The sequence below is a fragment of the Haliotis cracherodii genome, unplaced genomic scaffold (genome assembly GCF_022045235.1).
Source record: "Haliotis cracherodii isolate W230 unplaced genomic scaffold, xgHalCrac1.p SCAF_19, whole genome shotgun sequence".
Lineage (NCBI taxonomy): Eukaryota > Metazoa > Mollusca > Gastropoda > Lepetellida > Haliotidae > Haliotis > Haliotis cracherodii.
In genome coordinates, this window is record NW_027266274.1 from 11,275,314 (window position 1) to 11,302,086 (window position 26,773).

The window sequence follows — 26,773 nt, forward strand, 5'->3', positions numbered from 1 at the left end:
TTGTCTAGTGGATCAGTGTATTTGTCTAGTGGACCAGTGTAATTGTCTAGTGGACAAGTGTATTTTTTCTCCTAATCCCAGGTAAACCTTGGTCTAGTCTGGGGGCTTGTGTTGACTATTCCTCCACATCACCTCGTCTTCGTCTACTTCTACAGCGTGACCCGTTCCTCGCCTACGCAGTGCTATACAGCTATGTACAGTATTTAAATATGACGATCTACTTTGCCGAAGGAGCCTGATACTCTGCTAGTTCTTCAAAGTGTCGTTTTGTTGTGATGAGTTGCAGCGCCATCTTGTCCATACCGTCATGTAGTGTACCTTGGCAGCTGATCTCCAGGTTGCCCACATTGGCCTGCAGAGATAGACATGACATGAACATGACATAAACATGACTAATACATGACATAAACATGACAAATACATGACATAAATATGTCAAATACATGACAAAAACATGACAAAAACATGACAAAAACATGTCAAATACATGACAAAAACATGACAAAAACATGTCAAATACATGACAAAAACATGACAAATACCTGACAAAAACATGTCAAATACATGTCAAAAACATGACAAAAATGTGACATAAACATGACAAAAACATGACAAATACATGACAAAAACATGACAAAATCATGACAAATATATGACAAGAGCATGGAACTATCAGTTGATGAATCAAGTGAATGTTGTTGACAATATTCCAGCTATAGACCACTGTGGCCTCAACACACTGAATCTGTGACCTGTAAACCAGTGGCTGATAGCATGAACACACTGAATCTGTGACCTGTAAACCAGTGGTTGATAGCATGAACACACTGAATCTGTGACCTGTAAACCAGTGGTTGATAGCATGAACACACTGAATCTATGTCCTGTAAACCAGTGGTTGATAGCATGAACACACTGAATCTGTTTAAGCATTGTTTTTTTAGTAACCCATGTAAAAGGCGACTATGCTTGTCATAAAAGGCGACTAACGGGATCAGGTGGTCAGACTCGCTGACTTGGTTAATGCATGTCATCGCATCCCAATTGTGTGGATCGATGCTCATGATGTCAATCACTGGACTTTCTGGCCCAGACTCGATTATTTACAGACCGCTGTCATATAGGTGGAATATTGCGGCGTTAAACAACAAAACAAACAAACAAAGTTTGTGAAACCTGCCTCGATACAGGATGAAGTGTAGGATGTACTGTATTGTCTCCCTCATCTACTTACCAGTTGTAACGTTGCTAGGAACAGGCGACATATTTCAAACTCTGGTTTTCCTGCTGCGATCCGTTTGAAGGGAATCGTTTGAGTCTTGGAGAGGCTGTCCATCACCGAGGTGCCATACTTGTGAATGTCGAACGGTTCATGCTGTTCTTCCTCTCGTAACCGAGGAACTATTTTCTCTTCCCAATCAGCAACACGCTTTGACAGCTCTGTGATTTGTGCATATTCCTGTGCACTTGCCATAAACGCTTCCTAAAAAATAGAATTTCAAATTTATTATGTACATCATTAAAACAATGTCATCTATAGCAGTACTATCTGACTTTCAACATTTTGTTTGTTTGGTTGTTGTTTAACGCCGCACTCAGCAATATTCCAGCTATATGCCTGCGGTCTGTAAATAATCAAATCTGGACCAGACAATCCAGTGATTGACATCATGAGCATCGATCCACGCAATTGGGATGCGATGACATGCATCAACCAAGTCAGCGAGTCTGACCACCTGATCCCATTAATCACCTCTTACGACAAGCATGGGTTGTCAATTCTAACCCGGATCTTCACGGGAATTTAACATTAACGATCATAAGGCTAAAAAAAATAATAGTCTTGGTTCTCCGGCACTGCCAACATCATCATAAAGTTCATCGAACGTTTTGTTCTTGTTTCAATTTTTTTGTGCATTGTGTTTAAGTAGTAAGATTTTTATATTTAAAAAAAAAATGGAAATAAAAACAAAACGTGGGGCAGACTTTATGATGATGCGGGTGGTGCCTAAGAACCAAGACTATTTTCTTTTTAGTCTAAGATGTATTGTTGTGTTTCATTGAGGAGGGAACGAGTAATGTTGTTTACATTTCAGGCCAAAGCTGACAATATTCCAGGCATGTCACACTGTACCGTTGACAGCATCAGCAACATGATGGGGTAAGGTGTCACACAATCATCCCTCTGACACGTTACAACAACCCAATCCTCATTTCAGTCGACTGTTACAAGCAGGGGGTACAGCATCTTCCCGAGGCAAGAGCGTTAACTGACCTTTAAAAGTCTATTTTCCCGAAGCAAGAGAGTTAACTGACCTTTAAAAGTCCATCTTCCCGAGGCAGCAGAGTTAACTGACCTTTAAAAGTCCATCTTCCCGAGGCAAGAAAGTGAACTGACCTTTAAAAGTCCATCTTCCCGAGGCAAGAGTGTTAACTGACCTTTAAAAGTCCATCTTCCCGAGGCAAGAGTGTTAACTGACCTTTAAAAGTCCATCTTCCCGAGGCAAGAGAGTTAACTGACCTTAAAAAGTCCATCTTCCCGAGGCAAGAGAGTTAACTGACCTTTAAAAGTCCATCTTCACGAGGCAAGAGAGTTAACTGACCTTTAAAAGTCCATCTTCCCGAGGCAAGAGAGTTAACTGACCTTTAAAAGTCCATCTTCCCGAGGCAAGAGAGTTAACTGACCTTTAAAAGTCCATCTTCCCGAGGCAAGAGAGTTAACTGACCTTAAAAAGTCCATCTTCCCGAGGCAAGAGAGTTAACTGACCTTTAAAAGTCCAGTTTCCACCCTTGCCGAACTTGGCTGGAATTCCTGGGATCGATCGTAGCGCCACCAGTGGCTATTACGAGTTATGTCATTTCTATAAATCTCCTATTGACCAATCAGATTCAACCTCTCGTATCACTTGCATTTGCTTCGAACAAAACGGTGGCGCCCAGTCAAGACGATCTGATCGATAATCAAGATCTATATTGTGATAAAACGAGTCTTACATCACGAAGTGCATCAAATCACGTAATCACCTTGATCAAAAATATGAAAAGATTTAGAAAATATCTGTTGACAATGAGTTAGCGGTGCACATGCTTTGCAAATCCTGCAGTCGACCGAAATCCGCATGACACTTTACGAACCGGATTTCGATTTCGGTGCGCTATTTTGATTGGTCTTTGCATAGACTGGTTAGTCCAGCCAAAATGTAACTCCATAATACCAGCCTAGTTCGGCAAGTTTTATAGTCAGTTAACTCACTTGCCTCAAGGAGATGGGGGTACAGGGAAACTCAATCTTATTAAAACCAGGTCTTAGTTCTAGCTACCGTAAAAACAAAGATCTGAGGACATCCCATTAGGGGTCACGTCAGACCGACCTTGAGCGAACTTTGACCGACCAATGAAATAACTGACAAGAAGTCCACATTAGCCAATCAGAAGGCAGCTTTCTCGTGCTTTACGGCACTAATTTCAAATTGGCGACTACGCTTCGAAACATATTTTGACAAGTTCTCGATTAAAAATTTGAAACCTGAACAAAAGAACATTCTGGAATGGCTATTAGATGGTCCAGACTGTATAGATTCAGTCGTTAAACCCGTAACTATCGTTCAGAATACCCTCTGTTAAAGTTTTCAAGTTTGCAAGATCGAAAATCACATTCCGACTGTCACTTTCATGATCTGGTAAGCGATGCACTGATTGGTCGGATGAAAGGTCGTTCTGATATGACCCCAAATGGGATGTCCTCAGATCTTTGTTTAGCGGTAGCGAGAACTAAGATCTGATTTTAATGAGATTGAGGGGAACTATTCTACCCCAGGATCCCCCTTGGAAATCTATCCCCTCCGTGCTGAACACATCTCTCACCACATGCTTCCTGACCAGCACCTCGTAGCTCGTCACCATGGCATCGTTGTCAAACATGCTGTCATCTGCAGAATATGTAACAATATATATTGTAATAAATACAGTGACTCAGAAAACATAATCTTTAATTTTGTAGTAAATACATCTTAAACAAACAGCTATTCCTGAATCACAGAGGTGCCTATCTTATTTTTACCATCCCAAACTGGCTCCCACAGGAGATATGCTTGGGTGAGATCAAGCAATATCTACACTGTAGATATCGCTGCAATGAAATTGCATCACAATGCTTTGCAGACCATTGTGACTTCATTGGATACCATTACGTCACAATCAAATGACATCTCCAATGGCTCTTCTACTGAAGCTGTTAGCAGTACTTTTTACACTTAAGACACTGCTTATTACTGTCTACAAACTGAAAAAGTTTGAAGAATGATGTTGGATGATAAATAAAATCTCATCCTCGTATCTTTTGATATCAAATATATCCAAACTCGTTGATAAAAGTTTTGAAAAAATCTTCAGCAAGCCTTGGAGTTTTCCCACTTTTATCAACTCGTGTCGATATATTTGATATCAAAAGTCACTCGCGTGAGATTCTCTATATATCCCATCAGTAATATCTAGATAAATCAGGAGTATTTTCAGTATATTTATTTATCAGGAATGACCCTAGCAGTTTGTTTGTCTGTTTTTTGTTTAAGATTTCTATCGCCATCCGCCATTCCTGTTTTTAGAAGTACCTGGTACGAATGGCATTGAAATTACTCGCTCAAAAGTTATTTGATAGAATTTAGAAACTACCGAATATTTTGTAGTATTTAACTACAAGCTCCATACAGTGTACATCTGACAAGGATGTTATGTTAATCTACAAGCAAATTACATACAATGCAATGAGTAAACAAGAGTTTGCCACTAATGTGACTATATCCCCCGCCCCTGTTGCAGAATTTATGACATAATTAAGGTGGAACTTGTGATGGAAATTGTAAAAAAAAGATGAGTTTGGAACCTAAGTCCATCTCGTTGCCATGGAAACGTAAAAAATAAAAATTTATAAAATTTCTCAATAGCAAAAGGCACCAGTTCAGCATGTACCTGACAGACCTGCAAAGTTTCATGAAAAAATATTGAACGGTTTATGAGTTATGCTCCGGAAACGAACCCTACTCTCATAGAACCTAAGTCCATCTTGTTGCCATGGAAACATAAAAAATAAAAATTTATAAAATTTCTCAATAGCAAAAGGCACCAGTTCAGCATGTACCTGACAGACCTGCAAAGTTTCATGAAAAAATATTGAACGGTTTATGAGTTATGCTCCGGAAACGAACCCTACGCTCACAGAACCTAAGTCCATCTTGTTGCCATGGAAATTGAAAAAATAAAAATTTATAAAATTTCTCAATAGCAAAAGGCACCAGTTCAGCATGTACCTGACAGACCTGCAAAGTTTCATGAAAAAATATTGAACGGTTTATGAGTTATGCTCCGGGAACGAAACGTGACGGACGGACGGACAGATGTACGGAGCCCGTTTCTATATCCCCCGCCAACTTCGTTGTGCGGGGGATAACTACTACAGGGATGCGATGTTTTCCATTATAGTTGTCTTTATCATCGCAATACAGTAATTTTTAGTTTAAAATCATAGTGATTATGGTGAGATCGTATTTGTAGGCAAAAGAAATCTATGAAACGGTTAACAGTTACAAATTTGAATTCTATCCATGGTCGACTCACTAAGAGCGATGGAGTTTCTGTGATGGAACTGTTCTCCTCCCGGGAACGCCAGGTCATCATCTACATGCAGGGGTTCCACATCGTCGTCATCGCCGTCGCCTGGCGCCATTAGTTCTGTCGACAATAGTACAGGTCATAAGCCAACAATGGAGGACTAGTTGTGGCTGTCTCTCGTTATGCAAAACACATATTAAAAATAAGGGAAACTGGACACCGGGAAGACCACAAATAGTCTAGACAGAATGAAGACCATCTTCCCTAGGTAAGGGAGTTAACTGATTTTAAAAGTCCAGTTTCCAACCTTGCCGAACTAGGCTGGAATTTATAGGCCCGTTCGTAGCGCCACCAGTGGCTATTACAAGTTATGGCCCTTCTATGCCTCTCCTATTGACCAATCAGATTCCACCTCTCGTATCACTTGTATTGCTTCAAACAAAATGGCAGCACCCAGTCAAGATGATCTGATCAATAATCAAGATCTATATTGTGATAAAACGAGTCTTACATCGCGAAGTGCATCAAATCATGTAAGCACCTTGATACAAAATATGAAAAGATTTAGAAAACATCTGTTGACAATGAGTTAGCAGTGCACATGCTTTGCAAATCCTGCAACAGATCGAAATCTGCATTACTGTTTACAAACCGGATTTCGATTTCGCCAAAATGTAACTCCATAATACCAGCCGAGTTCACCAAGGATGGAAACTGTACTTTTATAGTCAGTTAACTCCCTTGCCTTAGGAAGATGAATGAAGACTTGAATCATTACAAGGCCACCTCAAATTTTACTGCGGGCATGGGTGGTCCAGTCGTCTTTGGCACCTAAATTCACTATGCAGAGTTACATCCCTTGAGCACGCCAGGAAACTATGATTGTGGGTTTGAATCCTAGTTCGCCTCAGTTATGTTTCAAGGGTTATCAGCACCATCCTATATTCATAGCTTTCACCAAAGTGGTAAATGTCTGAGACCGGTACCACTTCAGGATTTCTTCCCACACACTGTGACATAACTGGAATTCTGTTTAAATCGGCATTAAACCAAACTCAAATATTACTGGCTGTAAGATGATATGCAGGCTACATTTATGGACACTAATACGAACCTGGCCCCTCTTCCTCCGGAACCACTTCATCTTCTTCCTCCGTATGGTAGCCTGCGAGAGCCTGGACAAAAAATGGTCAACAAGCGTGAAATACTAACATCTCCAGCCAATTTGACATGTCCGGTTGTGTGCAAGGCACTAGTCCTCCGGAAACCAGTACAACCGCCATTTTCAGTCTAAGTCAAAGTCGCTGAAGAAATATTGTAAAGTTTTTAAGAATTGCCCCGGAAAAGGGGAAACAAGCACAACGACCATTTTCAGTCATGTTGCAAACTCTAAAAATAAATTTTCAAAAAACGGCACTATCAAAAGGCACCAGTTCACCACTAGACCTATTTATTTACCAAGTTTGGCTGAGATATATCTCATCAGGGTTAGAAACTAACAGTTTTTGGCCACTAGTCCTTATAATGATAACATATTCCAAAACCCTTAAAAAGGATGAATTTCTACTAGTCCTTATGATACCGTTACCATAGGGCAGTTTGGCAAGGACTATAGGACTAGTGCCAATTTCTAATGCTGCTCATGGTTTTTGAGTTCTGCTCTGTAAATGAAATGTGATGGACGAACAGTGTGAGTGAGTGAGTGAGTATGGTTTTACGCCGCTTTTAGCAATATTCCAGCAATATCACGACGGGGGACACCAGAAATGGGCTTCACACATTGTACCCATGTCGGGAATCGAACCCGGGTCTTCGACGTGACGAGCGAACGCTTTAACCACTAGGCTACCCGACCGCCCCTGGACGAACAGACAGACGGGGGACAAAAAACAAAGATCACAATCACGTTTCATTTGACATGGCAGCAGATCCATTCTTCTGCTACAATCTGGAAGTAACAGTCCTTGAAATGAGGACTTAGCAGCGATTTTAACTAATAGTTCCAGTCCACTAGTCCTTAAAAAAACCTTTGAAAAATGGCAAATTTCTACCAGCCATTATGATACATTGATGGGCAGTTTAGCAAGGACTATAGGATGAGTGATTGACAGGGTCCTACTTCTGAATGGAACACTTTTCTTTCCTCAGCAGGATCAATCACAGCTTTGCTATTGTCAAAAGGTAAGCAGTGAATGCATTAAGGATTGATGCAGGATAAGTTAAAAAACCTTTAAAAATGGCAAATTTCTACTCGTCTTTACGACCCCTTAATCAATGGGCAGTTCAGCAAGGACTTTAGGACTAGTGCCAATTTCTATTGCTGTTTCACCCACACATCTGAATCTAACCCATTCGAGACACCCCCATCTGTGGCCTATACTTACACCCTGGAGAGACTTAAAAACATCTACAGCAAGTTCATGACTAGATGACGTGATTATCATATCAACTCAACTAGAAAAACGTACACGGTAATCGTTTGATTCCATTTGGTGTGGCCTGTAAATGAATTGAGAACCACAATGATTTCACGCTGTTGTCACAGTATCAACTCATTGCTTGTAATCACAACTGACCATCATTTTTTTCTCCTCCTTCTCGCTTGCCTTTCTCTTCGAGAACTCCTCCCAGTAGAGGGCCTCGAACTCACTCAGCTGGTCTCGGATCTTCCGCTGGCCAGAGTCTGTAGCAACAGAGCTACAGATAAGCTGCGTATTTGCATGAAATACTCCCCAAAAAATATTCAAAACCCAATTACTTTCAATCATCTTGCGTACAAAAACATGTGCATTAAATGAAAAACTATAACTAAAAACTAAAACTAAAAACAGCACGCGTAAATACCCAATGAAGCTTTTGTATCATGCGTACAACGGAGCTAATTTCTGAGACACAATTATAAACTAATTTACTTTCTGAGACAAGCCTATATATTTAGAACAGTATATATATATACATCCAAAACATTATTTCATTTTTTTTAAATCTTAAAATGTTTAGTAATTTTGGGAAAAATCCAATAGAGTGATGAATAGATGAGTGACATAATATTGGTTACCCAATGAAAAATGTTATAACCCAAATAAAATAGAAACCCTAGAGTATAAACTCAATTGCTCAAAAAGTTATCTGATCGTGAGCTCTGAGCAGTGTTCAGGTATTAGCTTCCTCATAGTGACATACACAGACACTGTCAATCATAAAACACCATGTCCAATCATAATACTGTAACAGCAAAAATAATACACTATTGTCAATCATGAGTAAGTGAGTGAGTGAGTATGGTTTTACGCCGCTTTTAGCAATATTCCAGCAATATCACGGCGGGGGACACCAGAAATGGGCTTCACACATGTCGGGAATCGAACCCAGGTCTTCAGCGTGACGAGCGAACGCTTTAACCACTAGGCTACCCGACCGCCCCTTGTCAATCATGGTCTGTCATTGTCAATCATAAATCAGTAATACTTTGAATCAAGTCTTAGGAATGAAGAGGCTCCAAGTTTGTCGATAAAATCATTGAGTTTAGGCATCTAATAACTCACCTCTGAAGTTCTCTCGGCAAAGAGACCCCAAGTTTGTCGGTAAAATCATTGATTTTAGGCATCTAAACACTCACCTCTGAAGTTCTCTCGGCAAAGAGGCTCTAGGTTTGTCTGAATATTCATTGAGTTTAGGCATCTAAACACTCACCTCTGAAGTTCTCTCGGCAAACAAGAGGCTCCAAGTTTGTCTGTATATTCATAGAGTTGAGGCATCTAAACACTCACCTCTGAAGTTCTCTCGGCAAACAAGAGGCTCTAAGGTCGTTTCTTTAACAGGCGTCTTTCGTTTCCTCTTCTTCGTTGTGTCTCCAGATTTGATGGGTATCCTCACTGACTTTCTAGCTGCAAAGATACATTGAAATTCTCTATACTGCTGTTTCACCTAATTGTGTAGAATATAAAATCAAAAAGAGTTCTAATCAAGCTGTCTTCCCCCCTCTACAATATATCTGTCAAAGAATCATAGGCTTAACTAAAATATTTATTTATTACCCCAGGGTTAGAAATACTCCCCAGGGAGCTGAGAATGAAAATCGAGAGCACACTGATCCTTTGACCGGGGTAATAATAGTGTAGTGCTATGGGCATCTACTTGGTGAATGGAATTTGGCGTATCATAAATGCACATATTATTATTATTCTTATTATTAAAAAACCCAGTTCATAGTGCAAATATCACGTCACATGCGTCAGTGTCTCTACAAAGAATGCATGATAAGAATCCACAGCTAAGCAGCATGTACGTTCCATCATACTTACACACACGTTTAAATGACCTGACTAAGTTACAAGTGCATTGGTGTTAAACACAAAACACTCCTAATATCTTAAAACTCTAAGCTTCAAAAGCAGAAAAACATTTTTTGACAATCTCTATTTTATTCACTGCTATCCCTTCAACAAGGCTGTGTACTTTGGGTAGGCAGATATTTTCAGTCGTGCTGGGACGAAACATCGATTTTTTTACTTCGATCACAGTTGCACACTAAGTTTGTTTGTTTGTTTGTTTGTTGTTTAACGCCGCCCTCAGCAATATTCCAGCTATATGACGGCGGTCTGTAAAATAATGAAGTCTGAACCAGACAATCCAGAGATTGACATCATGTGCATCGATCCACGCAATTAGCATCGATGACATGCATCAACCAAGTCAGCGAGCCTGACCACCCGATCCTGTTAGTCGCCTTTTACGACAAGCAGTCGCCTTTTACGGCAAGTATGGGTTGCTGAAGACCTATCCTTCCCGGAATCTTCACGGGTCTGCACACTAAGTAAAAAGTATCGATTCTTACCTTAAATATTGCTTTAATAACTGTTACAGTAAACACTAATTAGTAATGAAAGTTTATAGTGAAAAGGTAGATATTTTCATCCATTGTGCCATCCACTTCACACTGCCGACTAAAAATCATGTATTTGGCCATCCTGTCTATGAAAAAGATGGCTTACACACCACAGATAAGAGCACATGCAAGTATCATGATACATTTCAGATCGTAAGTAAGGTATCGAGATACGTATTGGATCGAACAGTTGGTGTATCGTCCAAGCCCTAATTTTCAGCATACTTACTTTTTGATAGAGCTTTTGCTTTATTCTTGTCTTCATCATACGGATCTGTCGACAGCCATGGATCTACGGTCTGAAATAGTAGCCAGTGAAAGAAAAAACCAGGAAGTGTCGACTTGTTTTTTTTACCAACATCTTAAAGCTCAACAGTCAGGGTGGCCTGTTTGGGATGTGGATTTTCAATTCCTACTGCAGGACCCCGTTTTTCGCGTGCGTGGGCAAAGTCACTGAAGCGCGTGTAAAAGGTTTTGTATTTCTCACTCCTAGAAATATGTAAATTCTGATCCAAGTTTTATAAAATTTAGGATTTTTCAACATAAGTGTAGAATTACTATATCTTCTGTATTTAACAAACAGCAGAACAGAAGCGACTGCATTACTGCACATGTTTCATATAGATCTGTGTCAACATGCTTATCCTGAAACAGGGATAGCCAAACAATGGGACAATAAAACACAGGGAGAGTAAAACACAGAAATAGTAAACAGAGATAGTTAATCACAGGGAGAGTAAAACAGAAATCGTAAACAGGGATAGTAAAACACAGAAATAGTAAACAGGGATAGTTAATCACAGGGAGAGTAAAACAGAAATCGTAAACAGAGATAGTTAATCACAGGGAGAGTAAAACACAGAAATCGTAAACAGAGATAGTTAATAACAGGGAGAGTAAAACACAGAAATAGTAAACAGAGATAGTTAATCACAGGGAGAGTAAAACAGAAATCGTAAACAGGGATAGTAAAACACAGAAATAGTAAACAGAGATAGTAAAACACAGGGAGAGTAAAACAGAAATCGTAAACAGAGATAGTTAATCACAGGGAGAGTAAAACAGAAATCGTAAACAGAGATAGTTAATCACAGGGAGAGTAAAACACAGAAATAGTAAACAGAGATAGTTAATCACAGGGAGAGTAAAACAGAAATCGTAAACAGGGATAGTAAAACACAGGGATAGTAAAACACCGAAATAGTAAACAGAGATAGTAAAACACAGGGATAGTAAAACACAGAAATAGTAAACAGAGATAGTTAATCACTGGGAGAGTAAAACGCAGAAATAGTAAACAGAGATAGTTAATCACAGGGAGAGTAAAACACAGAAATAGTAAACAGAGATAGTTAATCACAGGGAGAGTGAAACACAGAAAAAGTAAACAGAGATAGTAAAACAAAGGGAGAGTAAAACACAGAAATAGTAAAACACAGGGATAGTAAAACACAGGGATAGTAAAACAGAAATCATAAACAGAGAAAACAAAGGGATAGTAAAACACAGCGATAGTAAAACACAGAAATAATAAACGGAGAGAAAAATTAAGGGAGAGTAAAACACAGAAATAGTATACAGATAGTAAAACATGGATAGTAAAACAAAGGGAGAGTAAAACACGAGAAATAGTAAATAGGGATAGTAAAACACAGCGATAGTAAAACACAGAAATAATAAACGGAGAGAAAAATTAAGGGAGAGTAAAACACAGAAATAGTATACAGATAGTAAAACACAGGGATAGTAAAACACAGGGAGAGTAAAACACAGAAATAGTAAACAGATAGTAAAACACAGGGAGAGTAAAACACAGGGAGAGTAAAACACATAATAAACAGGGATAGTAAAACAAAGGGAGAGTTAACTGTAGAAACAGTAAACAGTGATGGTAAAATATAGGGATAGTAAAACACAGGGACAGAATAACAGGGCTAGGATAATGCAGGGATAGTAAACCACTGCGACAGTAAAACAGTGTCAGTCAAACGCAGGGATAGTAAATATGCAGAAATCGTAAATAGGGATAGTAAAACAATGGGACAGTAAAACATAGGGACAGTAAAACAAACTACTCACTGGCTTTGGTGGAGCAACTGGTTCAACAATCTGCACCCTTCTCCTCTCTGACCTCCGCAACCCCTCTGCTTCCTAGAATAACACAGAGTGAGTGAGTGAGTGAGTGAGTGAGTGAGTAAGCGAGTGAGTGTTTGTGAGTGAGTGAGTGAGTGTGAGTGGGTGACCAAGTGGGTGAGTGAGTGAGTGTGGGTGAGTGAGTGAGTGAGTGAGTGAGCAAGTGAGTGAGTGAGCAAGTGAGCGAGTGAGTGAGTGAGTGAGTGAGTGAGTGAGTGAGTGTAACACCGCCATCAACAATATTCAAGCTACTTCATGACAAACATGGCACTGACTACCTGTTCTAACAACAGTCTCAAATGTCAGTCTCACAATGAGGCTGTGACTAAAGTCTGCCCTCATAACACACCATGTATATTGTTTGTTAATTTGTTGTTGAACGCCACACTCAGCAATATTCCCACTACATGATGAGAGTCTGTAAATAATCAAGTCTGGACCAGACCATCCAGTGATAGACATCATGAGTATCAATCCACACAATTGGGATACGATGGCATGCATCAACCAAGTCAGCGAGTCTGACCACCTGATCACGTTAGTCGCCTCTTACAACAAGCATAGTCGCCTTTTACGGCAAGCACAGGTTGATGAAGACCTGTTCTACCCCAGATCTTCACGGGTCCTAAGTATATTGTCAGCAACGGGAAACCTTTCCAATGTACCATTCCCAATTGAAAGACATAACTCTGTTTCGTGGCAAATGAGGTGTGGACTACCAGAGTGATGCTGATCACTGGTTCATGTTGTTGCATCTCTAATTCTGATCTGTAGTCATTTTAATTTTATCATTCTTGTTTTGTTGCAAGTTATCATGAAGCATAAATTCTCTGATGAATCATAAAAGTAAGATTGAATGAGATCCAGTCAGCAATGGATAGTTCTGATTCAGTGAACACAGAAATATAATCACCTCCGGAGGGGCAAGAGGATCCGCATTGAAACTCGCACCAAGTGCATCGCCACCGTCGTTGTCGTCAAAGTCAACTGAAAACAAAAGATATGTCATGACTAATTTGTATTTTCCATATTGACAACAGTTGAAATCTGTAAGAAAACAACTCATTCAATATTTTGTTGGAAACAAAGGCAAGTGACATCAGCGATGGAACCTGATTGGTCAAAAGGAGGGACATAGAAGGGACATAACTCGTAATTGCCACTGGTGGCACTACAATAAAACACAGGAATTCCAGCCTAGTTCGGGAAGATGCATGTCAGCATTCTAAGCGTATAATGTAGTCTATAATAAGCATTGTTTTTTATGCTCACAACTAAAACTGAAAATGTTGAAATTATGATTCATATTTCAACTGAAGAATATTGCGTAACTGTTACCTGACATATTCATGGGCATATCCTCTCCTCCCTCGTTTGGCACATCCCCCGCTACCTCGGCCTGCATATCCATGTTGCCGTTGCACTCCTTCGTCAGTTTGGCTGCATCTGCAGGAGAGATGAATTTACATACATAATTAGTGATGGGAACTGGCCTGACATTGGAGTGATTCATGTATTGTGTGTTTAGTGGGGTATAACAGTACAGGGTGTACAAGGCTTAGTGGGGTATAACAGTACAGAGTGTACAAGGTTTAGTGGGGTGTAACGGTACAGGGTGTACAAGGCTTAGTGGGGTATAACAGTACAGGGTGTACAAGGCTTAGTGGGGTGTAACAGTACAGGGTGTACAAGGCTTAGTGGGGTGTAACAGTACAGGGTGTACAAGGCTTAGTGGGGTGTAACAGTACAGGGTGTACAAGGCTTAGTGGGGTATAACAGTAAAGGGTGTACAAGCCTTAGTGGGGTATAACAGTACAGGGTGTACAAGCCTTAGTGGGGTATAACAGTACAGGGTGTACAAGGCTTAGTGGGGTATAACAGTAAAGGGTGTACAAGACTTAGTGGGGTATAACAGTACAGGGTGTACAAGGCTTAGTGGGGTATAACAGTACAGGGTGTACAAGGCTTAGTGGGGTCTAACAGTACAGGGTGTACAAGGCTTAGTGGAGTATAACAGTACAGGGTGTACAAGGCTTAGTGGCTGTAACAGTACAGGGTGTACAAGGCTTAGTGGGGTATAACAGTACAGGGTGTACAAGGCTTAGTGGGGTGTAACAGTACAGGGTGTACAAGGCTTAGTGGAGTATAACAGTACAGGGTGTACAAGGCTTAGTGGCTGTAACAGTACAGGGTGTACAAGGCTTAGTGGGGTATAACAGTACAGGGTGTACAAGGCTTAGTGGGTGTAACAGTACAGGGTGTACAAGGCTAAGTGGGGTATAACAGTACAGGGTTTACCTGGTTTAGTGGGGTGTAACAGTACAGGGTGTACAAGGCTTAGTGGGGTGTAACAGTACAGGGTGTACAAGACTTCGTGGGGTATAACAGTACAGGGTGTACAAGACTTAGTGGGGTGTAACAGTACAGGGTGTACAAGACTTAGTGGGGTGTAACAGTACAGGGTGTACAAGACTTAGTGGGGTATAACAGTACAGGGTGTACAAGACTTAGTGGGGTATAACAGTACAGGGTGTACAAGGCTTAGTGGGGTATAACAGTACAGGGTGTACAAGGCTTAGTGTGGTATAACAGTACAGGGTGTACAAGGCTTAGTGGGGTATAACAGTACAGGGTGTACAAGGCTTAGTGGGGTGTAACAGTACAGGGTGTACAAGGCTTAGTGGGGTATAACAGTACAGGGTGTACAAGGTTTAGTGGGCTATAACAGTACAGGGTGTACAAGGCTTAGTGGGGTATAACAGTACAGGGTGTACAAGTCTTAGTGGGGTATAACAGTACAGGGTGTACCTGGTTTAGTGGGGTATAACAGTACAGGGTGTACAAGGTTTAGTGGGGTATAACAGTACAGGGTGTACCTGGTTTAGTGGGGTATAACAGTACAGGGTGTACAAGGCTTAGTGGGATGTAACAGTACAGGGTGTACAAGGTTTAGTGGGGTATAACAGTACAGGGTGTACAAGGTTTAGTGGGGTATAACAGTACAGGGTGTTCCTGGTTTAGTGGGGTGTAACAGTACAGGGTGTACAAGGCTTAGTGGGGTATAACAGTACAGGGTGTACAAGGTTTAGTGGGATGTAACAGTACAGGGTGTACAAGGTTTAGTGGGGTATAACAGTACAGGGTGTACAAGGCTTAGTGGGCTATAACAGTACAGGGTGTACAAGGTTTAGTGGGGTATAACAGTACAGGGTGTACAAGACTTAGTGGGCTATAACAGTACAGGGTGTACAAGGCTTAGTGGGGTATAACAGTACAGGGTGTACCTGGTTTAGTGGGGTATAACAGTACAGGGTGTACAAGGTTTAGTGGGGTATAACAGTACAGGGTGTACAAGGTTTAGTGGGCTATAACAGTACAGTGTGTACAAGGTTTAGTGGGGTATAACAGTACAGGGTGTACAAGGTTTAGTGGGGTATAACAGTACAGGGTGTTCCTGGTTTAGTGGGGTGTAACAGTACAGGGTGTACAAGGCTTAGTGGGGTGTAACAGTACAGGGTGTACAAGGCTTAGTGGGGTATAACAGTACAGGGTGTAGTAGGCTTAGTGGGGTATAACAGTACAGGGTGTACAAGGTTTAGTGGGATGTAACAGTACAGGGTGTACAAGGTTTAGTGGGGTATAACAGTACAGGGTGTACAAGGCTTAGTGGGGTATAACAGTACAGGGTGTACAAGGTTTAGTGGGGTATAACAGTACAGGGTGTACAAGACTTAGTGGGCTATAACAGTACAGGGTGTACAAGGCTTAGTGGGATGTAACAGTACAGGGTGTACAAGGTTTAGTGGGCTATAACAGTACAGGGTGTACAAGGCTTAGTGGGCTATAACAGTACAGGGTGTACCTGGTTTAGTGGGGTATAACAGTACAGGGTGTACAAGGTTTAGTGGGATGTAACAGTACAAGGTGTACAAGGTTTAGTGGGGTATAACAGTACAGGGTGTACCTGGTTTAGTGGGGTATAACGGGGTGTACCTGGTTTAGTGGGGTATAACAGGGTGTACCTGGTCTAGTGGGGTATGGTGTGGATGAAGCCAGCAGTTTCAGAGACAACTCCAGGAGGTTAAGGTGGGTCATGTCTAACAACATGGAGCCGCAGGGATGCACGTAGCTTGTGTTCATCTTGAAATCGTTTCGACTTGCCAGCACTTCGCCAGTTTTACTGAAAAACGAGAGCCATGATACATTGTCGATATCATTTCACAACTTTCTATTTCACAATAAATGTTATTCATTTCAGTTAAAGAAAGAGGGAGAGAGAAAGAAAGAGAGAGAGAGAGAGAGAGAGAGAGAGAGAGAGAGAGAGAGAGAGAGAGAGAGAGAGAGAGAGAGAGAGAGGGAGGGAAAGACAGAGAGACAGAGAGGAAGAGTTTTCGGAATCATAAAATCTTATGTTGTGTACTATAAAACTGAAACACCCCTCTCTTTAAGAAAAAGACAGAGAGGGTTGATTGATAGGGGAACAAAAACATTTTGTAGATTTGTACGCTGCCCTTAGCATAACATCATATAACCATGTGGAGAATTAAACACAGTCTCTGGTGTGACAAGTGAATGCTTTAACCACTAGGCTACCCCACCCCCCGGTTGGAATAATAGTGCAAGGTGGGGCTATCAGTGATCATGCTGTTACCTCAGCAGTGGGTTCTGTCCTTTCTCTCCATCCTCCAGTGGGATGAGTGCGAGTGGGGTTTTAGGGATGGGGGCGATGGACCTGTCTAGGATGTGGGCACCCTCCTTCATGTCAACGTTCTTGTGTTCCTTGATGTCATCCAAGGACAGAAACTGCCACACAACAGACACAAGTTTCACTTCTTAGACAGATCAAACTATTAGCAAGCATCATCATCATCATCATCATGTGAGTTGAAAGCAGGTTGCATATATCTGAAACAGGTTTTTGCGTGCTCAAGGGACACAACTTGAGTGAGTGAGTGAGTGAATATGGTTTGACGCCGCTTTTAGCAATATTCCAGCATTATCACAGCGGGGGACACCAGAAATGGGCTTCAAACATTGAGCCCATGTCGGGAATTGAATCTGGGTCTTTACTGTAACGAGCGAATGCTTTAACCACTAGGCTACCTGACTGCCCCTACAAAAATCGGAGGACATCCCATTACGGGTCATGTCAGACAGACCTTTCGGGAATGTTAATCGACCAATGGAATGACTGACAAGAAGTCAACATAAGCCAATCAGAGGGTAGCTTTCTCGCTTTTTACAGCACTTCGAAACATATTTTGACAAATTCTTGATAAAAAATATGAAACTTGAACAAAAGAACATTCTAATCATGCTAATAGAAGCCTTAGATTGTATGGATTCACCCATAAAGACGATAACTGTCGTTCAGAATGTTAATTTTTCAAGGTTGCAGATTAGGAAACACATTCCGACTGTCACTTTCATGATCTGGAAAGTGATGCCCTGATTGGTCGAATGAAAAGTTGTTCTGATAAGAGTATGACTTAACACAGATTATAGCAATATATTCCAGCAACATCACAGCCCCTAAGCCTCAGGTGAGGTGAGCCGAAATGGGGTTTAATGTCGCGTCCAAGATTATTGTACTGTGTGTGTGTGGCTGCTTGTACTAGTCCGGACTGATGCCGATTTATAGTGCTTTCCCCTTGAGATACCATGCTGCAGTCGGGGTAGAATAGGTCTTCAGCAACCCATGCTTGCCGTAAAAGGTGACTATGCTTGTTGTGAAAGCATGGTTGATGCATGTCATCGATCCCAATTATGTGGATCGATGCTCATGATATTAATCACTGGATTGTCTGGTCCAAACTCGATTATTTACAGACCACCGTCATATAGCTGGAATATTGCTGAGTGTGGCGTTAAACAACAAACCAACCAACCAACCTTCATACGGAGAGCCAGACAGGTTAACACGTACCATCTATAACCATTTTGGTTATGACACGACCGGGGATCAAATCCCAGACATTCCCCTCTCTGGGCGGACGCTCTACCACAATACCACGGAGGCGGCCCCTCAGGCTCCGAGTGGTCAAGTGTTACCAGACAGACAACATGCCATGCACAATCTCAATGGTATTAATACCAACCTCCTCATCCTCGTCGTGGGGGAAGTTGGCATCGTTGTCATTCCCATCTTTGTCTACTGATGATGGCTTCTGGGTGTTCCTACAACAAGCAGTCATCAATTGATTGATTGATTGATTGATTGATTGATTGATTTCTCTCTCTCTCCCTCCTTCGATTTCTTACTTTCTCTCTCTCTCTCTCCCTCCCTCGATTGCTTTCTTTCCTTTCCTTGATTGATTGATTGATTTCTCTCTCCCTCCCTCCCTCGATTGCTTCCTTCCTTCCTTGATTGATTGATTTCTCTCTCTCTCCCTCGATTGATTGATTGATTTCTTTCTTTCTCTCTCCCTCCCTCGATTGATTGCTTTCTTTCTTTCTTCCTTCCTTGATTGATTGCTTTCTTCCTTCCTTCCTTGATTGATTTCTTTCTTCCTTGATTGATTGATTTCTTCCTTCCTTCCTTGATTGATTGATTGATATGAAAATCCTTCTGCCATGGAGTTAAAACTGCAGCTGGCTTCTTGACTCACCGATAGTGAAGTAGACATGATATTTACATATAACATTTTATATTTTATAAGAGGGTCTACATTATTAGTGGGAGACATAAAAATAAGTATTTTTATGTTTCATTTATTTATTGACTTTGTGAGAATACATTATTTTCAGTGGTTCACAAATGCAAAAAATCAGTTTGGACAGCAGTCTTTTTGTGGAACTTACTTTTTATTGGCAAGAAGATCCAGGACTTGATACACCAGCGTGTACAGGTACTCCACCTGAAAGGATGGCAGTCAGAGTATGGTTACAATCAAAACGGATTCTTTCTATCATGCTTTTGTCCTTCGTTTTTAAGCCCTGGGCTCAGTCCAAATAGGCAAAATGTAATTAAGCCAAGGGGTAACAAACATACAGTCCTGGTAGTGGAGATATTTTTTCACGATCTGATCTGAGCTCAAGTTACCTTCTTGCTGTACACACAAGCCGAGCCTTGGATGAGGAGGGCCGCCTCCGCGAAGTTCATGGTCGTGTGGCCATCATCGAAGGTAACCTGGATCTTCTCAAGCTTCAAACAGAAGGGAGGAGACATAAAGTCCACATCACAAATGAATCGCATTTAAATTGAAATCGAAAATATAACTATCTGAATAATTTGGAAATGTGTTAACATTTGTGCGAGCACTGAGGAAAGTGTGGCTTCCCTGAGAAATGTTTGCCTCACTCAGCAATATTCCAGCTATATGACGGTGGTCTCTAAATAAATGAGTCTGGACCAGACAATCCAGTGATTAATATCATGAGCATCGATCCACGCAATTGGGATCAATGACATGCATCAACCAAGTCAGCGAGTCTGACCACCCAATCCCGTTTGTCACCTCTTAAGACAAGCAGAGTTGCCTTTTACGGCAAGCGTGGGTTGCTGAAGGTCTATTCTACTTCGGATCTTCACGGGCCCCCTGAAATGAAAAGTGCTGTCTTGGAAAGTCGTTTCATATTGACTACGTTACCAAAACACATTCCACAGCTTCTGTACATGAACATGGTTTGATCATTGACATTTTGCCAATATCGGGAATTTTATTAAAAAATAAACCCATAAAATCAAATAATATCCCCATCAAAGCATCTCCCCGAGGTAAGGGAGTTAACTGACATTATAAACCTATTCATTGGGATCGCTATTAAGTAAGAGACTTCTTTCTATAGGCATTAAAACCTATTGTGAGGTTTTACTTTCCAGTCGGGTTAAATCTCATAAACAGGGACGTTGTAATGCCCCTGGGATTTTATATAATATCCCAGGGATTTTATATAATGTCCTGGGTATTTTATTAATATAACTTCCGTTCAGATTGTAACATGTAGTGAAATGTAAAATCAAATGACAAATGTTTTCTTTATATTCCCAAGGATCGAACTCGCAACCTTCATATCTGTAGCCCAGTGAGTGTACCACGAGGCTACAGAGGTGTTGATAAGCCTCACTGGTTTTTAGTCCAGACAAAACGTAACTCCATAATTCCAGCCTAGTTCGGCAAGGGTGGAAACAGGAGTTTATAGTCAGTTAACCTCCCTTGCCTTGGGAAGATGCATCAAAGTGACATGGAGGTCTAGAACACTTTTTTAATAACATGGTGTTTGATAATCCTCGGTTGTATCATGTCCATTCTATACTGTTGATCCACTTGCAACTCATTTTTTCCAGAGGAAAGTGGGGCAGCCTGGTGGTTAAACATGTTAAAGCGTTAGCTCGTCACGCCAAAGACCCGGGTTCGATTCCCCACATGGGTACAATATGTGAAGCCCATTTCTGGCGCCCCCGCTGTGATATTGTTGGAATATTGCTAAAAGCGTCGTAAAACAATACACACTCACTCACTCACTCAGAGCTCCAGATAAGCTGCGTATCTGCGTAAAATATGCATCAGAAATGCAGAAATATGCAGTAAAATAAAATTGAAGCGTATCAAATACGCAATGAACATTACAGATAACTACAAAAATAAAACTTGGGCGTATCATCAAAATATTGTGAAGAAACCCTGCTCGATTAGCAAATCAGCAACTTATTTTGAAATTATAAACGGGCATTCAGTCAACCTTGCCAAACTCCACGATGACAGTTACATCATGATCATTTGCCATCACACTTTCTTGTAGAAGTATCGTGGTATTTTTGAGTCCTATAAAGGACTGGAACCCACACAACACCATTATGCAGGGACTAGATGAATAGTGTTTTTAAATATTTAACATAAATACCCACATATGTGAAAACTAGTGGGTAACAGAAATTTGAATACCCAGATAGAATTACTGATCCCCAATGATTTTAAAATGCATGGGTAAAATACCCACAACACCAAAAGCTTATCTGGAGCTCTTCTCACTACAAACAAGAGAAGTGTCCGGTCAAGTGATAAGCCTACATCCATGGCATGGTCCAGAAACTCCTCTCGCAAAATAAGGCACGCGGAGCCGAGTAAGCTCACATAAAGCTTATAGCATCTTCCCGAGGCAAAGGAGTTAACTGACTATAAAAGTCCAGTTTCCACCCTTGCTGAACTAGGCTGGAATTATGGAGTTATGTTTTGTCTGGACTAGTCTATGCATAGTCCAATAAAAATCGTGCACTGAAATCAAAATCCGGTTCGTAAACTGTCCTGCAGATTTCAATCGATTGCAGGGTTTACTAAGCATGTGCATCGCCAATTCGTTGTCAGCAGATATTTTCCAAATCCTTTCATGTTTTTAATCAAGGTGCTCACGTGATTTGATGCTTTTCGCGATGTAAGACCCGTTTTATCACAATATAGATCTTGATTATCGATCAGATCGTCTTGACTGGGCGCCCCCATTTTGTGTGAAGCAAACGCAAGTGATACGAATCTGATTGGTCCTTTAGAGAGGCTTAGAAGGAACATAAATGGTAATAGCCACTGGCGGAGCTACGATCGAGCCCAGGAATTCCAGCCTAGTTCCGCAAGGGTGGAAACTGGACTTTTAAAGTCAGTTAACTCCCTTGCCTCGGGAAGATCAGCTTATAGTAAATGTGTCAACATACCAGCCCTTTACAGAGATAGGAAAATAATAATTTACAAGCAACCAATTATTTATTGCTAAGGATGTCAGTCCGTGAACATGTATTCCGCTCACCTCATCCAGGTAGTCTTCAAGGTAGCTGCATATGTTTATATCCCAGTTCTTGGTCAAGTCTCGGATGGGCTGTATGAGATGACCAAAACGCTGTTCAAGGTCACTCTGGCTACCTGACAAAGCCATAGTCAGTCACTGGAATGAGGCCATAAATATTTAGTATATAACTGTTAGCATGTTTATTTGAGAAATCTCACCAAAACAACATTCCCAATATTTTGTCTAAAATGAAACCAATTACCATTCATAAATGACATTAGACCTGCATAATGTTTTGAAGCCATGGGCAACGAGGGTACATGATTTCACAGAACTCAGGAAATCTGAATGTGTATTTGATTCAGCTTTTATCTAAAAAAACATCATATTTCCGGTAAGTGATACATATTTCATCAGTCAGTTGTAAGTTCCTAAAGAAACATCAAGTGGACTGTAACAGAAATTGTCCCTCAACATGTTCAGACAACACTTAGATCTAGAATAACAGCTTCAAACTTTTTTTATCATCTGTCAACTTTACAAGATGTTCCGGAAATCTCCTGACTCAGCAACTATTAATTTTACTGTTGGGTTCTAGGGCCTATTATTTTAACATTATCAATGAACAACTGCCACAGGTGATACTGGTAAAAGAGCAACCTGCTGGAAGACAAATTTTCTGAAAAAAAGCAACAAAAACAGTCAACCAGATGTTAATATGGAACTTTAATTACCATCTGTTTAAACGTTTGGAAAACATGCAAATCCCATTATATGTGGAGATACTCAAACCAATTAGATGTTGATCACATAAGCAGTGATGTAATCTGTTTTGTTACATGTTATTGACACCTGTCAATCAAAAAATCCCATATCGGTTTCATCATGACACCGTTAGGAACAGACAACAAAACTTGTCATAGCATTTATGGGATTGTTTGGTTTAGTTTGTTAGTCGGCCTTTTTTCAATTGTCACTTTTCGGAGCATGTGTGAAATCACATCTACCCGTAAACATTCTTGAATAATATGCATATACCTGAGAACGGCACCGATGTTTAGTTGACGGAAGTTACCATTCGTAAAATCCCGCGCACTAGCCTGAAATGTGCAGATACTAGAGGATATTTCATTGGCCCAATTGTATCGAATTCCCCAAGTAAGCTTTATTTCAGCCAATCAACAATCTTGTTATCGTTCCGATCGGACCAAAACAATGTTAAATATATCCCTCCACTGGGATTCCCAATAAGGAAAAACAAATTTAACAAAGTTTGAAATCCACATCCCACAACATCAAATATCTTATAACACAATAAATGAGTTTCTTCCAATGTCTTATTTAAAAAACATATCGACGAATCTACGGCTGTATACGCCAGTTGCAAGATTGGACTACTTCTTTGGTCGGAAACCTATCCTGAAGTGCAATGGGGTGCACACACGTTGTTCCGGTTCAAGGACAACAAGTGCACGTTTTCATATTAGATTATCAGTGATCAGCAAAAATATTCGCTGTTAAAATGGGGGATATGAGCGAAACCAGGAATGCATTTTTGTGGTGCATGTCAGTCATATACCTGTTTGCCTTTTCATCGCTCTATGTGCAAATACCAGGTAATTTGCTGCGTTTATAGCGAATATGTCTTGCATTTCTAAGTGATGATGGTTTTAAGTTTTAACCGGGAAATTATCTCATGGAAGTTTGCGTAACTGCAGACAATGTACTTTTAGCTTTTCTATTTTTAACTTTTTGTCAGGAAGCCAACGTGTAGTTTGTTAAATCAAATAATCGTTATAGAAGCATGGTCATGATTTTGAGTCGTTTAAAGGACCACTAAATATAGATAAAAGGTTGTCAAAACACGTTTCATTTTTTTGGTTTTGTCTAAGAACCCAACAGTAAAAAATGACTCTAATATGGGTATACATAGCGCATTAGTATTAACTCATAATCAGTAAACAATGTTTATTGTAGCCCTAAACTTTTTCATCACTTCATGTATTTTTTGGTAGCAATGCAGTTTACCAGGCACAGCTTGCTATAGCACTAATAGGCTCTGGGTACACATACCTGACGTGCCTCTCCAATCCTTAGGGTTACTTGTGTAAGTCTTAGGGTAGGTTATCACCACCTCTATCCTTAGCTCTTGGGGTAGGTGCCCCTTTCCAAACAAACACTACCTTCACGATCCTTATGGTTGGGCACCTCTTGCCAATCAAACACCCCTTTACGATCATGAGGGTTAGTTGTGGGGTAGTGTGTGGCTTCCGATCTCTTTTAGCAAATTACTAAATGGTTATTTGAGGAAAATCTGTTCAATTTCTATCAAGCTGCGACTTTCGCAGAGAAAATGGCTATAGCGTATGCACATAAAGGCATACAATCAGGTGCTGATGGCTTGAAAAACAAGCACTATTTATTTGTGGTAGGTCCCATGGTTAAGTGTTGGATAATTAGATTTACTCATCAGCTTATCTTAGCTTCAAGATGGCAACGTGAGGTCGATCCTCAATACAGGGCTATTACAAAGTGCGCCCAGTAAAGTTCACCAATCCCTATTTTTTTGTAAGTCAGCATGATTAGCATGTTTCTCAAAGGGTTCACCCCAGCTCATCCCACTTGGATCCAAGAATACCTTTGATCCTCTCATGGAAACCAATGGTTGATACAATGAGTAACAATCCATGCCAGCTGAGTACACATCCTAAATATTGATTCACCTTAAATTGCACCAAATCATAACATGATGTCAACACTGAAAGACAAATATGTACTTTATGAAATGTTATACATTTTTGTGCCATTTTGCCTAAGGGACGTGCTGAAATTTAAGATACATACTTTTTTAGCAGTTTTGTTTATTAGGCTTGGTAAGTGTCCATATTAATTTATTACTATTGATATTTCATGTATTATTACGTTTTTATCTTCAGGCTTGTATGGTGATAATGGAATACTGCCTGCTCGTTTGGTTTTGAATACAGGTAAGATGGCCAGATAGTCTGGATAAAAAACCATTATTTTGTCATCAACAAATGAATGGTCAGCCCATTCTTCTCCATTTTTCATTTTGGTCTATTTAAATACAGTAAACTACTGTTATAACAACTCAAAGGGACTACTTATTTTAGTTCGTTATAAGCGTGTTCGTTATAACCGTAGTTTACTTTAAATATATTCTGTGTTCAGGTGTTCAGACATTAGCATGAAAGTCGCTGGGTATTATATGTCGCAGTCAAGCAAATTGTTTTTGGCACTAGTGTTAATTTTCTGCAGTCTGGTACCGTGAGTTATATTATTCAAGATATATATATATATATATAGATATAGATATTTACCGTATTCAACGTAATAAGCACCCTGCACTAATAAACCCCGCATTATTTGCTAATATATTGGCTAGTGAACAATCCCAATTTGCATGATTAGCACCTCTTCCGATTGATCAATGTACACAAGACTTATTTATTCGTGTATAATAGGCACTCATGTGTTATATGCACCCTTAACTATGGGCAGTTAAATTCTGGGAAACTATATCTGTCGTATATAAACATTTCAGGCTGTCAGCATAAAAAACAAAATTTAACTTTCAACTCTGTTTCTTCCACCAAAATAATATTCTTATTAGAGGCTACTATTTCTAATTTTGAGAGTGCCCTGGGTGCTTATTACGTCGAATACAGGATGTATCGAAGCCTGGATAATGGAGAGTTGCCATGGCTGTATATTCATGATCCTAGTGATTGCATCTACTCAGAGAGCTTTAGGTCTGTGGTGTGATCCCCGGCTGCGTCAGCTCTCATCCCTTGGGCACGCCAGAGACCTATGATTGTGGTTCTAATCCCGGTTCGCCCCAGTTATTATCCTAGGTTTGTCAGCACCATACCCGTGCTCGTGGGTTTCACCAAAGTGGTAAATGTCTGAGACCTGCATCACTTTTTCTGGCTTTCCTCCCACTTTAAGCTGACACGCCGCGATATAACTGGAATACTGTTAAAAGCGGCGGTAAATCCAACTCACTCACTCACTCACTCAATGGGCTGGCACTAGACAACTGGCATTAGTCCGGACTAATCCAGGCAGCCACACACACACACAAGTACACACACGTGTGCATATCCCTATAAATGTGCATAATCTTGAATGTGACAAACTCCATTTCACCTCACCTCTTCTCAGACTGATGAAGACCCGGGGTAGAACAGGTCTTCAGCAACCCATGCAAAATTGTCGTAAGAGGTGACTGTTTGTCGTAAGATTTCAACTAACGGGATTGTTTGGTCAGGCTGGCTGACTTGGTTGATGCATGTCATCATATCCCAATTGCGTAGATCGATGCTCATGATGTCAATTACTGGATTGTCTGGTCTAGACTCGATTATTTACAGACTGCCGTCATACAGCCGGAATGTTGCTGAGTGC

The 26,773-nt window shown here is 40.5% G+C and overlaps 2 protein-coding genes across 2 annotated transcripts in view; one reads left to right on the plus strand and one right to left on the minus strand.

The window, feature by feature from the left end:
• Nucleotides 1–23,443, minus strand: LOC139467106 (condensin-2 complex subunit H2-like). The gene is made up of 18 exons (XM_071248823.1): nucleotides 23,384–23,443; nucleotides 22,367–22,501; nucleotides 19,671–19,772; nucleotides 19,430–19,485; nucleotides 18,727–18,805; nucleotides 17,280–17,431; nucleotides 16,651–16,808; nucleotides 13,967–14,074; nucleotides 13,542–13,615; nucleotides 12,575–12,646; nucleotides 10,725–10,794; nucleotides 9,378–9,494; nucleotides 8,184–8,290; nucleotides 6,722–6,782; nucleotides 5,614–5,727; nucleotides 3,865–3,929; nucleotides 1,235–1,483; nucleotides 1–352 (listed from the first exon to the last, which is right to left on the minus strand). The coding sequence occupies exons 2-18, from the start codon at nucleotides 22,490–22,492 to the stop codon at nucleotides 218–220; spliced, it is 1,845 nt and encodes a 614-aa protein (XP_071104924.1). The 5' UTR covers nucleotides 22,493–22,501; nucleotides 23,384–23,443; the 3' UTR covers nucleotides 1–217.
• Nucleotides 23,444–23,791: 348 nt separating this feature from the next.
• Nucleotides 23,792–26,773, plus strand: part of LOC139466757 (lipase maturation factor 2-like) — a 56,109-nt gene continuing 53,127 nt past the window's right edge. The window contains exons 1-2 of the mRNA XM_071248421.1: nucleotides 23,792–23,961; nucleotides 25,282–25,332. Of these exons, the coding sequence (XP_071104522.1) occupies nucleotides 23,868–23,961; nucleotides 25,282–25,332 (145 nt within the window). The 5' untranslated portion in view covers nucleotides 23,792–23,867. The remainder of the gene's footprint in view (nucleotides 23,962–25,281; nucleotides 25,333–26,773) is intronic.